At 32.1% G+C, this 13,784-nt stretch overlaps 1 protein-coding gene and 3 pseudogenes across 9 annotated transcripts in view; 3 read left to right on the forward strand and 1 right to left on the reverse strand.

Annotated features, from left to right (window-relative positions):
- Positions 1 to 13,784, forward strand: part of LRCH3 (leucine rich repeats and calponin homology domain containing 3) — a 98,113-nt gene that overhangs the window by 34,017 nt on the left and 50,312 nt on the right. For all 9 annotated transcript variants that reach the window (XM_011385275.2, XM_023526036.1, XM_023526039.1 and 6 more), the window contains exons 2-6: positions 2,674 to 2,818; positions 4,429 to 4,555; positions 6,953 to 7,058; positions 11,346 to 11,482; positions 12,586 to 12,695. In XM_011385275.2, the coding sequence (XP_011383577.1) occupies positions 2,674 to 2,818; positions 4,429 to 4,555; positions 6,953 to 7,058; positions 11,346 to 11,482; positions 12,586 to 12,695 (625 nt within the window). The remainder of the gene's footprint in view (positions 1 to 2,673; positions 2,819 to 4,428; positions 4,556 to 6,952; positions 7,059 to 11,345; positions 11,483 to 12,585; positions 12,696 to 13,784) is intronic.
- LOC111733904 lies at positions 4,147 to 4,300 on the forward strand (annotated as a pseudogene).
- Positions 4,752 to 4,871, forward strand: LOC111733908 (annotated as a pseudogene).
- On the reverse strand, positions 10,777 to 10,895 carry LOC111733897 (annotated as a pseudogene).

Here is a 13,784-nt window from a genome sequence, read left to right on the forward strand (position 1 = left end):
CTTGAATTTATAGGATGTAAAAAAATCACTCATTTAACACAAAGAAGAAGCTACTTGTCTTCCCAAATTGAAATCAAAATACAATTTAAATGGGAGAACTTGTAGGAACCCTTAGTCAGAAACTTTGGCTTTAAAAGTAGATTATGTTGTAAATTAGCTAATTCTTTAAAAATTAAGAATTAATTTGTTGAGATGTATTTAAACTGACTGTATATTGTACTATCATTTTTTTTCTCTCCTTATTATGGGGACCAAAATAAGATAGATGTCATTGATTTCATTTTTCTGGATTTTAAGTAATTTAGCTTTATAATACAAATATTAGGAAAATTGATATTAAATAATCCCTGCTTAAATTTAAGTTTGTTGCCTAAAGTTGTCCTTTTTTGGTTAAATTTAAACATGTAAGGAACAATTTGCAATTGAATTCCTTTCATGTTTTCAAATTTTTAAAATTATACTAATACAATTTTAATAAGAATTGATAAAATAATTCTTGTTGCACTTTAAAGAAGTTATTTACAGTGTGATTTTATAGGAAATATTTAGTCTAAGTACTTGATGGTCTCTGTTACTTGAGCTTTAATTTTTTCTTAATCATGGTGTTTTGGTAAGATGATGGACTGTTTCCCAGCCTCAGTTACTATCAATCACTTCAGAGAGAAGCAACTCTGAGGTACACAGGCTAGTAGTATCAGTAGGAAATATGTGAGTCTGGGGATATACCGGGATCCAGATGAAGACAAGAGGCAAAAGTCTATGGGGGCCTTTATCAAAAGCTTTGAATTCTCATAAAGAGCCGTGTCTTGGAGGGGAAGCTTAGTACCAGCGCATTGTAGAGATTGCTTCCATTATTTTGGTCTTAAGTCTTGCAGCTTGACCTGAACTCCAAGGATGAGGCAAGGTATGAATTGACAATGGAAAGTAATTCACTTAAAAGAACTCCAGCAGTCCCAGAGAGAGGATCAACAAGGTTTATATCTGGAACAAGTTACTTCAATGAAATAGAATTGTTGGAAGAAATAGATAACAAGTTTAACAAGCAAAACAAAACAGATTATTCCGAGATTCTTAGGAGAAACAAAGTGACATCATAGTATAAAAGAATTAAAAAGTGAGGAGAAAAAATCTTTTTTATGTATTAATTTGGGAGAAGATGATTATTGTTGAGACTCAAATTCATGATCTAGAACATTAGAAGAGTATATCAAAACAAAAAATGTGAAGAAGGAGAAAGAACAAATTGAGAACATGCAACAACCAAAGATATAATAGAGGAGAATTTTTCTGGTTTAAAGAAGGATTGAAAGAGCCCACTGAGTTCCAGACCAGTGTGTTGGTGGTGGTGCTGAGACTAAAGAACAAGCTGCTACACAGGAAAAATGATCAGATAAGTGCTGGACTACTCAGTGCAATACTGGAAACTAGAAGGTAGTAAAATAACATCTACAGATTACTAACAAAAGAACTGTACCTATTTCTAGCCAAAATATCATTCACTTGTTATGGTGTAAGCAATGTATTTGCAGATATGCAAGAATTCAGGTCCTCTGTCTAGGGAAAGTTCTCAGTAAAGGATTCTCACCAAAGAATTCCTAACAGAGACCTTAAGATAGGGCAGAAGAGAGAAAACAGTGGTGAGCAAATAAATCTCACAGTATATTTAATTAAATCTAAATGGATAATGATAGAGTCATTACAACATTCCTCTGTCCTCTGCATTTCCTGAAAGTTTGCAGCTGATGCAGAAGCTTAATTAGATTCATGTTCTGTCCCTTTGACAAGACCATAATGTGATGTTCTGTTCTTCTAGTGGGAGGCATATAATTTGATTGTCTTTTTGTATAGATAGCAGCCATTAATACTCATTTCTAGATCCAGTAATTCCTTGAGGGGTGCAAAATGGTGATTTTCTCTCATTTTTCATTTGTAGCTAGAATACATATAGAGATACTTCCCTTCATCTACTTGGTTATTCAGTGATACAGTTCATATAGGGAAGGCAAGGTAAATGTTTGATTTTTATTCCTTTCTCTATCAGTTTACAAGATAATGAATTGGTTCTCCATCTTTTTTGGGACAGAGGAGGATGTGTCATTATAAGCTCGTATAATTCCATGTATGTAATAGATTCAATCCATTGTAATTGTGATCTTTATTGAAGCTCAAATTGTCTCATTTTTGATCAGGGGAAACAAAGTTGGTTCTTGAGTCTTTTTGACATGATCCTGATTATTTTGACTGATGTAGAAAGGAACAGTATTTTTTGTTTTGTTTTGCTTTGCTTTGTTTTTCTAAAAATCTGAATGTTGTCTGTGCTTTTAGGAAAGTGGATTTTAGAGATACATTCATTTCCTCGGATATTTTGGTATTTCGTATGATCTTCTGTATGATTCGTAGGCGAATATGCCTTAGAATTTGTGTTACTTGAAGAGAATAATGGGTTTTATTTTTTAGTATATGTGACGACTCAAAAAGAATCAGCATTTCTCAGCAGTAAGTGTAGAGGCATATGTTAAAATGGTTTATTCAATTAATATTTGATTGTTTACTCTGGATCAGTCTCCACAGTAGAACTCGCGAATTCAAACATTCCCGAAACTTGCCTATTTAACATTTCAGTAAACTAAATTCCAAAAGTTGATTTTAAACTTAACTTACTTTTTCTTACAGATCTGTCACGAAATCGCCTCTCAGAAATTCCCATAGAAGTATGTCACTTCGTTTCTCTTGAGAATTTCAACTTATACCAAAATTGTATTCGATATATACCAGAGGCAATTCTAAACCTACAAGCTCTTACATTCTTAAATATTAGGTAAGGATTTGTTTTTTAATATTTGATTTTATGTGGTCTTTTCAATTTTCTCTTCCCTTTCACTAAACTTTACACTATCCGTTCATATCAGCAGTATCCATGCAAGTTCTTAGGCTAAATTAACAGTATCGCCTATATTTCCCTAGTTTCTCCCTTTGTCTTTACAATAATTATCATTAGCCTGATTGGCTTGCTGCAGCAGTCTTGTAGCAATGGTTCTCCAATTACATTTTCAGATAAGCCGCATCATATGAAACTAGTATCTCTGTAATTACTTTGGTTCTTGTGATTATGATTTTTGTGTATTAAGTTCTGAATGTAATAAATGCATTTATTCAACTCCTCCATTTTTTCACATCTTACAAGAATTCTTTTGTTATTTTATTACATTGTAAAAGTTATAAATGTTCATTGGAGAAAATGAGCAAATGTAGAAAAGTGTAAAGGAAATTCATAAAAATGTTTCTGAGTTATAATTGTAGGTGATCCCATTAGTGGGAGTATAAACTGGTTCAACTTTTTAAGAGGGTAACCAGTAAGTATTTTTCATTATTAACAATAAACAATTTAAATATTATCTGTAAATAATAATAATAAGTAGTATTATAGGTGATCTTTTCCATGTTTCCAGGCTTTTAGTCATATTTTTAAATGTTTTCCTCTTGTCATGAAATATCTTCTAGAAATATTTTTATATATAATCACTATCATACAGTTTATATACTTCTAAAACTCATTTTCCCTATCAGTAACTTTCTTTCAGTTTTTTGCCATGATAAAAGTAATACTAGAATTTTATATGTAAATGTTTATTTTTCTCTTTCCTTAAGGTAAATATCTAGGAGTAGAATTATTATCACTTTAAAAGTTTTAAAGATGTTGAAAATGAGGGGCAATTGGTGCTAAGGATTAAAAAGTTAAATCTACATAAGTAAAATTTTAACTCATTTTTATCCTAATGATAGATGTGTTTTATTTTACTTTTAATTCTGATTTGCTTGTTTTTGTATAAATAAGATTTCTTACCTATACTTGAGTGGTATGATATATTTGAAATCACAAATATGTCACTTGTTTTCCATAGAACTATATTTGGATCTTATGTACATTTGATTATAATACTGGAATGATGAGGGAAGTAGATTACAAACACCTATGTTTATAACCTTGGAAGGAAGAAGAGGATAATAGTATCCACCCTATTTTAAATCATTTTTTCTTATATAAATTTAACTTTAATAAAATAATATGTCGTATTTATATAGCACTTCATTATTTACAAAGGTGTTTTATGGTGCAAGAGCCCTGTAAAATTGGTAGAGACGACGAGCTTTGTGCAGTGGCAGTATCGTAACCAATGAGGTTTATCTGAGACACGATTATTGCTAATTGAAAACTTAATTTTCAGAATCTCTAAGATGCCGATAGGTTAACGCTGTGCTTAAAAGCTAAGAAGTGAGGAAATGAAAGCTGGAACTCAAGTCTAATATCCTGTTTCTTTCTTGCAAAACTTATATATATTATTTTACTGAGTACAGAGTGGGAAATATGGAAGTATTTTTCTTGAGTAATAGGCTCTGACTCTTCTCTTTTCTACTTACCCATTTTAGTCGGAACCAGCTGTCAACATTGCCAGTACATTTGTGTAATTTACCATTGAAAGTCTTAATTGCCGGTAATAACAAATTAGTCTCACTTCCAGAAGAAATTGGACATCTCAGACATTTAACAGAACTTGTAAGTTAATATTTTTTTTTGATTATTATATATACACACATACACACACATGCATATATGTACATACATAGTCATACTCTTTAATATGGTAAAGATCCATTACTAAGGTGTGTTTTTTAGTTATTTTTAAGTATTGTTAATGGAGTTTCACTGATTGATCAGTACTCAAGTATGTCAGCAGAGATATTAAGGAACTGTCTACAGCCATGCCACCCTGAACGTGCCCGATCTCGTCTGATCTCAGAAGCTGAGCAGGGTCGGGCCTGGTTAATACTTGGATGGGAGACCACCTAGGAATACCAGGTGCTTGTAGGTGTAATTAATAATGCATTTGAACTTTTAGAATTAAATCTTGTTAATAGCATCAATATTCTGATTTTTGGTTAGTCTCTATAAGGAAATGGACACTAACTACAAAGGTCAGGCTTATTTTTTTGCCTTACATGCTTAGAACCTATCTCCCACTCTAAAGAAAGCTCGTCTTTACTGCTTTATATTTCTAAGAAGCTTAATCTTCACCTACTACTCCTTGTTGCTCCTGAGTACTTATGGTTTGGACATGGCAATAGACTTTTCTCATTAAATCTTCACAATAACAGTAGCAATTAGGTACTATAATTATCATATTACAGCTGAGCAAACTAGCACTCAGGTTAAGTAATTTACCCAAGGTTCCATAACTGAAGTAGAATTTGAAACCAGTCTACTTTAGCTCCAAAGCTCATGTTTCATATTTCTGAAAAGATCAAATACAATTATGTCTATTGAGATTTGGGAGTATAGTTCCATAGTTCCAGGTAGGTTTATTAACAAAGATGGACATCATAAAAAAATACTATATACTTATAACCTCATATTAGCTCATGTTTTTTTCCAGGTGGATTATGAATATGAAAAGTCACATGTAATAATTCACAAATTCATGAAATCTGGAGTCTAGATACTAGACCACCGTTTATTTACAATTAATTAGATCTAGGAAGTAAAGTCCAAAATGTTTGTTCTGTGGCATTTCTTCCGAACTTGTGTTAATAACATGAACTAGTAGTAAATTATACTCATGATTCAAATTCTGGTTTTCAAATCATTTAAACTTTCTGTTTCTATTTACTGAATGCTAGGTACTTAAAAGGTAGATATCTCTTGCAAAGAGTGCTTTTAGCTTTCTGCAAAAGAAGTTAATTGATATCCTCAGTCATATAAACAGCTTGTGGCAGAGTAAGAATTAGCAATCCTAAAGCTCCTGATTCCTACTTGATGGTCTTTCTACAACATCCTTATTCATTTTTTTTTAATGAAAGTAAACTATATCTTTCAACATACACATTTTCTTAGAGAAGTATTATAAATTGCTATTACTTTCTGGCTCAGGCTCCCTTTTCCTATCTTTTCAATTCCTTTTAGAACCCTTTTAACTTTAATGTCTAGAACATTGGACTAAGAAGTCTAGCTTCAGATTCTACTTAAGATAGTATGTGGTAGGAAAGTAAAAATAATATTATTTTTTCTAAAAACATTTTGGGAAAATTTAAAAATAATGTCTGAAGCTTATTGAAGTTTTTGGTAAGTAGTCTTTTCTAACAATGTATGTTAATATTTTTATTCATTTATTGGAGGAATTTGAAGGGTCGATCTGGCATCTTGGCACTTTTATTAACCTAAGCAGCTTCCTGCTGCTACACATGGGTTTACAAATTATTCTGGTTGGTGTAAGAATTATGGCATCCTGGATATATTAATCTTGGAACCTATAGTCAGTTTCTTTTTAGAACCAGTGGAACCAGAATCAAGCTATTTTCCAAGATACCAGAAGGCCTACCTAATATATGTACTGGAATCGGGTTGATCACATGCTAATAAAGCAGTATCTATTTTTTCCATAGCCTTTTGAGTTATGTGTACTTTATTATTTTCTCCTCACTTTCAGTTTGATAAAGAATGATTTGAGTCATCTTCAATTCACTTTTATTTTATATTCTTAAACAGTTGAACTGATATTTTGAAAATAGTTTTCTTTTAAATAATTTTATTATAATTTTTATCATTTTTTCTAGCTTCATTAGAACAATATAAATTAAAAATATTGTTTTACTTTACCTTTTCACCAACTTATTTATTTGATCTCATATTCTAGGCCTCATACCCACATCTTAAGTCATTTAATTTTAGTTCTGCTCACAAAATTAGTCGTGTATAAAATATAATCAGTCGAAAACCTGTAACTTTTTAAATTGTTAGTACAAATTATTGTAATTATTCTTTGATGGAATCAATTTTTTTTCACAACGAGGAGGGACCACAGGCATTATCTTGTCCAACCTCATTTTACAGATAGTTTAAAGCAGACAAGTTTATAATATTAGAATAATTCTTTACTTTGTATCTTTTTTGAAATAGGATGTTAGCTGCAATGAAATTCAAACAATACCTTCCCAAATCGGTAATTTGGAGGCCTTGAGAGACCTTAATGTAAGAAGAAATCACTTAGTACGATTGCCTGAAGGTAAGAACTATGAAATAATTATTTTATCTTTTTTTATATTAAATGTCTCTCAGACTGATGTGCATAAGACAAAAATGTATAAGAATTATAGCTAATATTTCGAGATGTACTGGTTTATTCGACATATGTTATCTGTACCATTGTGAATTTTAAAAGTTAGACTTTTAGGTGAAAAGTTTGATAACTATTTACCAGTGATTGTACTTTTAGATCTTGTTAACCTGTGTAATTGCTAACTCAGGGGTCACTGGAAGTTTCAGTAAGCATAACTACTTGAGTGACATATAACATATTTTTGATAAGAGGATAGTTTAGTATAATGAAAAACATTCCTGAAATTAGCTGACTTAAAAATGGATTTAACTTGAACTTAATAATTTTATCCTTCACTGCAAATACTCAGTAGAGGCTAATTATCCATGTAGAGGTGATGGATAGAGTGAATAATGAATGGAGTGAGCGACTGCACTAGGAAACTGGCTATCTTAGGCTGACTCTAAGTTCTGGTATATTTATTTGAATGATAAAATTGATTAAACAAATTAAGTATAATTTATCAATTTTCATAATACAAATTTATGGAAAAAGCTATCAAAGAAAGTAAAAATGGGGAGAACTATTATTTTATTAGATCAGAATTTATATTTAATTTTATAATGGAAAATTTCCCATATATAAATGAGAGCAATGAATCACCCATCTACAGTGGTCATCAGATCATGGCAACTCTTGTTTTATCTATGCTGTCATCCACTTTCCTTTAGTCTGTCCTCTAGAATCTAGAGACATTCATCTGTAAGTGTTTCAGATTATGTAGCAAAAAGATAATCTTCAAAAGGTGTTTTCATGATGATAATTCTATAGGTTCTTCAACAAAACATGACTTCTAGTGTACAATAAATATTGAATTAACTTATGATGTCTTTGCTTCATTATAGAATCCAAATGTTTACACTAATTTGTTCTAACATAGTTCTAACATACTAATGTAGCTTTGACATTTTGGATCCCAAGTCAGAAAGTGACTTCCCAGTCCACTCTTATACATTTACTGCAACCACGCTACCCAAAATCCTGCATATCTTTCCTCTCACTTGGCTTACCCAGTAACCTTTATACTTTTTGTCTTCAGAGCCTTCCTCATTTTTTCCTTATTCTGCCTTACAGCACATCAGGAATATGAATGAAGGCCTCAGCAGAACTGACCAAAATCATGACATAGGACCTTATAACCCAAACTTTTTATTTAGGATTATCTTACCCCTCTACGCAGGACTCACCTACTATAGCTAATCTTTAAAGGCTTGCTAATATAATATTACTGACTCCGTGTGAAATCAATCAATGAAAATATTGGGGTTTTAGTGAAAATGAACATTTGGGGTTTCAGATGACAACTGCAATCTGATAGTTTTGTCATCTCATATATGAATATACCTATATCTTATTTTGAATGTGTATTACTAAGAAAATTATGAAACTACCAAATAGTTTTAAATGGGTTTTTAAAAATCAGTTTGTCTTGTAATCTCAGCATAGTCAATTAAACTGAGATCTCAGGAAAACCTTATTCCAGCAGCTACACAAGTTAGTGTGCAAGTTCATGTTAATTAATTGGTGGTCTCTAACATATTATAATTTGGTAAGTAAGATATTACATCCTTTGTTATATTGCCTTTTTTATTTTAAATTAATTTTCACTCTTATTGTCAAATATTCAAAAAATCAAATAGTATTAAATAGCTTAAAATAAATAATAGCATTTCCCTGCCTCAACCTCCTGCCACCCCAGTTTCGGTGGCCAGTAACATCTACCTTCAGTTCCTTTGACTACTTCTACTTTTATTTGCTGACATATTTCTATTGATGGTCTTTTTATAGTTATTGCTAGATTTGTCAGCTTTGGCACATGTCAGCTTCCTATTATGGTAGAAGAGGACTTAACTTCCTTACACTATCACACCTTTATTTCGCTCTTCACATCTTCCCAGTGTAGTTTTACCACTTTTGATTAAATAATTATTTATTGTTTGTATTATTATAACTATATAAATATTGTTCCTGCCATTCCAAGTGATATACTCTGATTTCATTTTCTTTCTTGTATACGTTGTTTTTGTTGTTTTTCCAGTCAGTAATTCCTTGTGTTTTTTTTTTTAATTTGCTCAGTTTTTTATGTACCTATGGCTAATCTCTCCCTCTTTTTCTAACAGCCTTATTAGTCAAACCAATCAGAGTATCATTTTTTATTCCCTGCATATTTCCCTCATTTATGCTTTTTTCCTTTTCTTCCAGTCTGTACTGGTTGTTCTATTGTTGCTGCTCAGCTTTCTTCTTTGTTGAATACTCTTACCTCTAGACTTCATATCTTCCTCTTTCTTACTGTTTTAAAAATTTCAGTTCTATTAAAGTATAAATGACGAGTAATTCCTCTTTCTTACTTTACTCTCTTGTTTTGCTGGGTGGTATCTTCTAGTAGTTTCCAAAGAACATGTCATGAGAAAACATTTTTTTTGAGACTTTACTTGAAAAGAAACATCTTTATTCTATGCTCACCCTTGATTGATAATTTAGTTACAGATTCTAGGTGGAAAATTATTTTCTCTCAGGATTTTCAGGTCTTTTTTTCACTTTTGATTTTCAGTGTTAAAAATTAATGGTTGAAATTTTGATGCTGCTTCTACTTCCAGTCCATTGTTTGTGATGCATTTTTTTTCTCTCTGTAAGATTTTAAGATCTTCCCTTTTTTTCCTACTGCGGTGACATTTTATGATGATGTGCCATACACAATATGAATTGTTTTAATTTACTGTACTAGGCACTTGGTGGGCCTCTTTCCAAACCAGAGAGTCACATCTTTCATTCTGGAAAATATTTCTATCTCTTTTTTGATAATTTTCTGTCTTCTGCTCTCTCTGTTCTCTCTTTCTAGGTTTTTTTTTTTTTAATTGATATTGAACCTCTTTAATTGATCCTATGATATTTCTTATCTTTTTTATAATTTAGTTCTTTGTCATTTTGTTTTACCAGGTGGTAAACATTTCCAACCATTTGTGTTCCAACCATTCTTTTGAATTTTTAACATCTGCTATCATAATTTTCATTTCTGAGAACTTATTATTCTGATTTTTTTTAAAACCCCTTTCTTGTTTCAGTAATTCAGTATCTTATCTCTCTGAAATTAGAGGTAATAGCTCTAGTTTTTCAGAATTTTCTTCTGTTTCCTATGTATTACCTGTTCTGAGTTCTTTTCGATTGGTTCGTGTGTTTTGATTTCCATCTAACATGTTGGAGGCTTTTCTAAATGTCTGTGGATCATAAACTGTCAGTATATAGCTGATTAGAAGTTCCAGGCATACTGGGCAGGGATTGTACAATGGTAATTAAGCAGCAAGCTAGATATTTTGGGGGAGGAACTTTATATAAATATCTAAAGTCCTTTTATATGGGACTATATAGTATCTCCAGAGAATGATATTTTATTTCTTCTACATTGTTTATGTATATTCCTAACTACCCACATTCAAGAACTCTGGGGATGGGGTGGGATTGGGTAGGAAAGTGTTGAGGTCTTGCCATTAAGTGTGTAGACTTTCACTTAAATCCTCCATTTTCTTTTTCTTTTTTTTTTTTTTTTAGGCGAGGCAACCCTTGGTTGACCTCACAGATTGATTGCAAGGACCTTGTCAGCATACAATCCTTTATTTTTTATTTTTTACGCCTACAGCACCTGGTCTTCCTAGGTAGTCTCCCATCCAAGTACTAACCAGCCCTGACCCTGCTTAGCTTCCAAGATCAGGCGGAATCGGGCTTGTTCAGGGTGGCATGGCCATAGACCTCTATTTTCAACTGGCACCTCATCCTGACTTTCCATTGTGCCTGGGGTCCCTGAATTCAGAGCCTTTCAATTCAGTTGCAGTAGAGAATAACTTGTTGGCTCCTGTGGTGATTGGAGAGGGGTAGCGCCCTAGCTGCTTGAGTTGGGGTTGGGAATCTATAGGCATCTCTAAGTTGTTATTTATATAGGCTATTATCTCATCTCTTTGTTATCCCCATTATCCTGTGGTATCAGGCATTCATCTTTCTGCAGTTCTGTGAGGGGTCAAACAGCTTGAATTTATATATATTCCCGACTATAAGTAAGTAGATTTCATTATACACCACTTTGTTATATCAGTTAATCACTAAGAAGGAATGGAGGTAAATATTCATGGTAAATCCACTGTGTTTAAGTAGAAGCTACTGTAAAAGTTGTCTAGTTTTGAAATACATCTTATCTCCCTGCAGAGCTGGCAGAATTGCCTTTGATACGGTTAGACTTCTCCTGCAATAAAATTACAACAATCCCTGTTTGTTATCGGAACCTCAGGCACCTACAGGTGATCACCCTAGACAACAACCCGTTACAGTCTCCTCCTGCACAGGTAAACCATAGTTGATTTGAAGTATTTCATAAACTTTTTGGACAAAGGATGAAATTTTAAACTTAAATTTTATGTGTTTATGTTTTTGTTGGAAATTAAGTTCTTTTTTAAAAAAAAAACATCTTCTAAAGTATTCTTTACAAGACTTCAATAAATGGGGTAGAAGTTAAGTACTGTTTCCAGAACTGTTTTTCTTTTCATTAAACTGACTTTTTTTAAAGTTATGGGATTCTTCCTTAAAGTGTTTCTAATAAAATTTGAGTTAATTTCTTTCTAGTAAAACTTGAATATAAACAATGTAAATACTAGAGACAAATTAAAATACTTAGCTTTCAGAACTAAAAATTATCAGTGCATTTATTTTGACCATTGTTTTTATGCCTTCCTGTTTTCTAAAACCTTAAGTTCCTCATTCAGTTAGTTTGATCATTTATCAATGACTGAAATGAAGCTATTTAATAATAAAGTAATTATAAGGTAGTATTATAGATTCCAGACATCCTACAATCTAAAAATTTTTACTAGCCTATATTTTTCACTGTAGCTTTTTTAACTCTAAATCTAATGATGGTGTTGTACAAGCCTCTGTATGTTAACCATAAAACTTCATGAGTAAGCTTTATAACTATAGAAAGCTTTATGTTTTGACTTCGTCATCAGGTAGCAACATACATATGTGCAGCTTTACTATTTAATTATCTCCTGCTTTTCTCTCTCATGGATTGAAAACATGATTGTACATGACCATTGGATTCCTAATAGCAAAAGTTGCTAATATAATACATGAGAGAGCAATGCTTTAAAGCCCTGATTATACCTAGCTAATCAATGATAAGTTTACTTGGTATTCTGTTTGTAATCATAAATTATTTTATATGTTACTGAAACTTTATTAGTGACTAGAAAACAAAACCTATATCACTTAAATACCTAAAATAATTGTTATAGGTATTAGATTTTTAATACTACTATAGGTACTTGATAGAAATACCTTCTACTTCTAATATACATTAAGTAAAAAGCTGATTGTGATAAAAGAAAAGGGACACATATCTTTCAGATGAGTAATAATTTTGGTTGCATTTATGTGTTACTTTATTTAGATATGTATAAAAGGCAAAGTCCACATATTTAAATACCTGAATATACAGGCTTGTAAGATTGCTCCAGATCTGCCAGATTATGATAGAAGACCCTTGGGTTTTGGCTCCTGGTGAGTATATTCTATTCTTTTATCAATCATATTCCATCTCACAGGGAATCAAATACAGTGGACCCTTAAATCTGCCGTAAATGTTTGACTAAAGGGAAGTAACCTATTTTGACACTTTTTTTTTTTCCAGAATGCTTATATTAAGTAAAAGTTGATTACATAGATGTGACAGTGGAGTTCTAAGCCAGGGTTTCTGAACCTCAGCACTGTTGATATTTTGGACCAGATAATTCTTTGTTGTAAGGAGCTGTCCTATACATTGGAAGACATTTAGCAACATTCTGGCATCTGTAGCACTCTCTCAGTATGACAAACAAAAATGTCTCCAGACATTGCCAAATATCCCCTGGATGGCCTCAATTGAAAACCACTGGTCCGAGTGACTTAGATACTAATCTTGGCTCTGCTGTTAACTAGCTCTGTGACTTCGGGCAAGTCACTCAAACTTTTTAGGCTTCATTTTTTCCATAGGGATTGAAGAAGTTGGATTCGATGACCATTAATGTCACCTCAGGATGTTTTAGTCTGTAAATCCCTCCGTGACATAACACCTGACTTATAAGGTCATCTACTTGGCATTCTCAACCATTTGGAACAATCTTAAGTAGCAGGAATTAAATTCAAAAGACCTTTAAACAAACAAAATAGATGTCTCAATGAAGGTGCAGTACTGCTCATAGACTTTACTCAAAGAGAACCGTTAAGGCCTTCCCTTAGAACCTGTCACATTTTATGTAAAAGTGCCGTCCTAATGAGCTTGCTTCTCAGTATCCTAATCTGAAACTAACAAATTTCTATTATGGTAGAGTATCTAAAAGCAAACATACTTCTTTTTAGATTTGCTTAAACTTTTTATTTATGTATAGTTAGTATATAGTATTATATTAGTTGTATTAGTTTCAGCTATATAATGTAAGGATTCAACATTTTTAGACCTTACAGTGTGATCACATTGTAATTACAGTGTGATTATTCTAGTAATAATCTGTCACTGTGCAAACTTATCACAATATTATTGACTATATTCCCCTTCACCCTTTTCACCCTTATTGTTGTAGGTATTAGATGCAGAGTTCCTACCCCCTCCAT

Source organism: Pteropus vampyrus, unplaced genomic scaffold (assembly GCF_000151845.1).
Source record: "Pteropus vampyrus isolate Shadow unplaced genomic scaffold, Pvam_2.0 Scaffold680, whole genome shotgun sequence".
In the NCBI taxonomy this organism is placed as follows: Eukaryota; Metazoa; Chordata; class Mammalia; order Chiroptera; family Pteropodidae; genus Pteropus; species Pteropus vampyrus.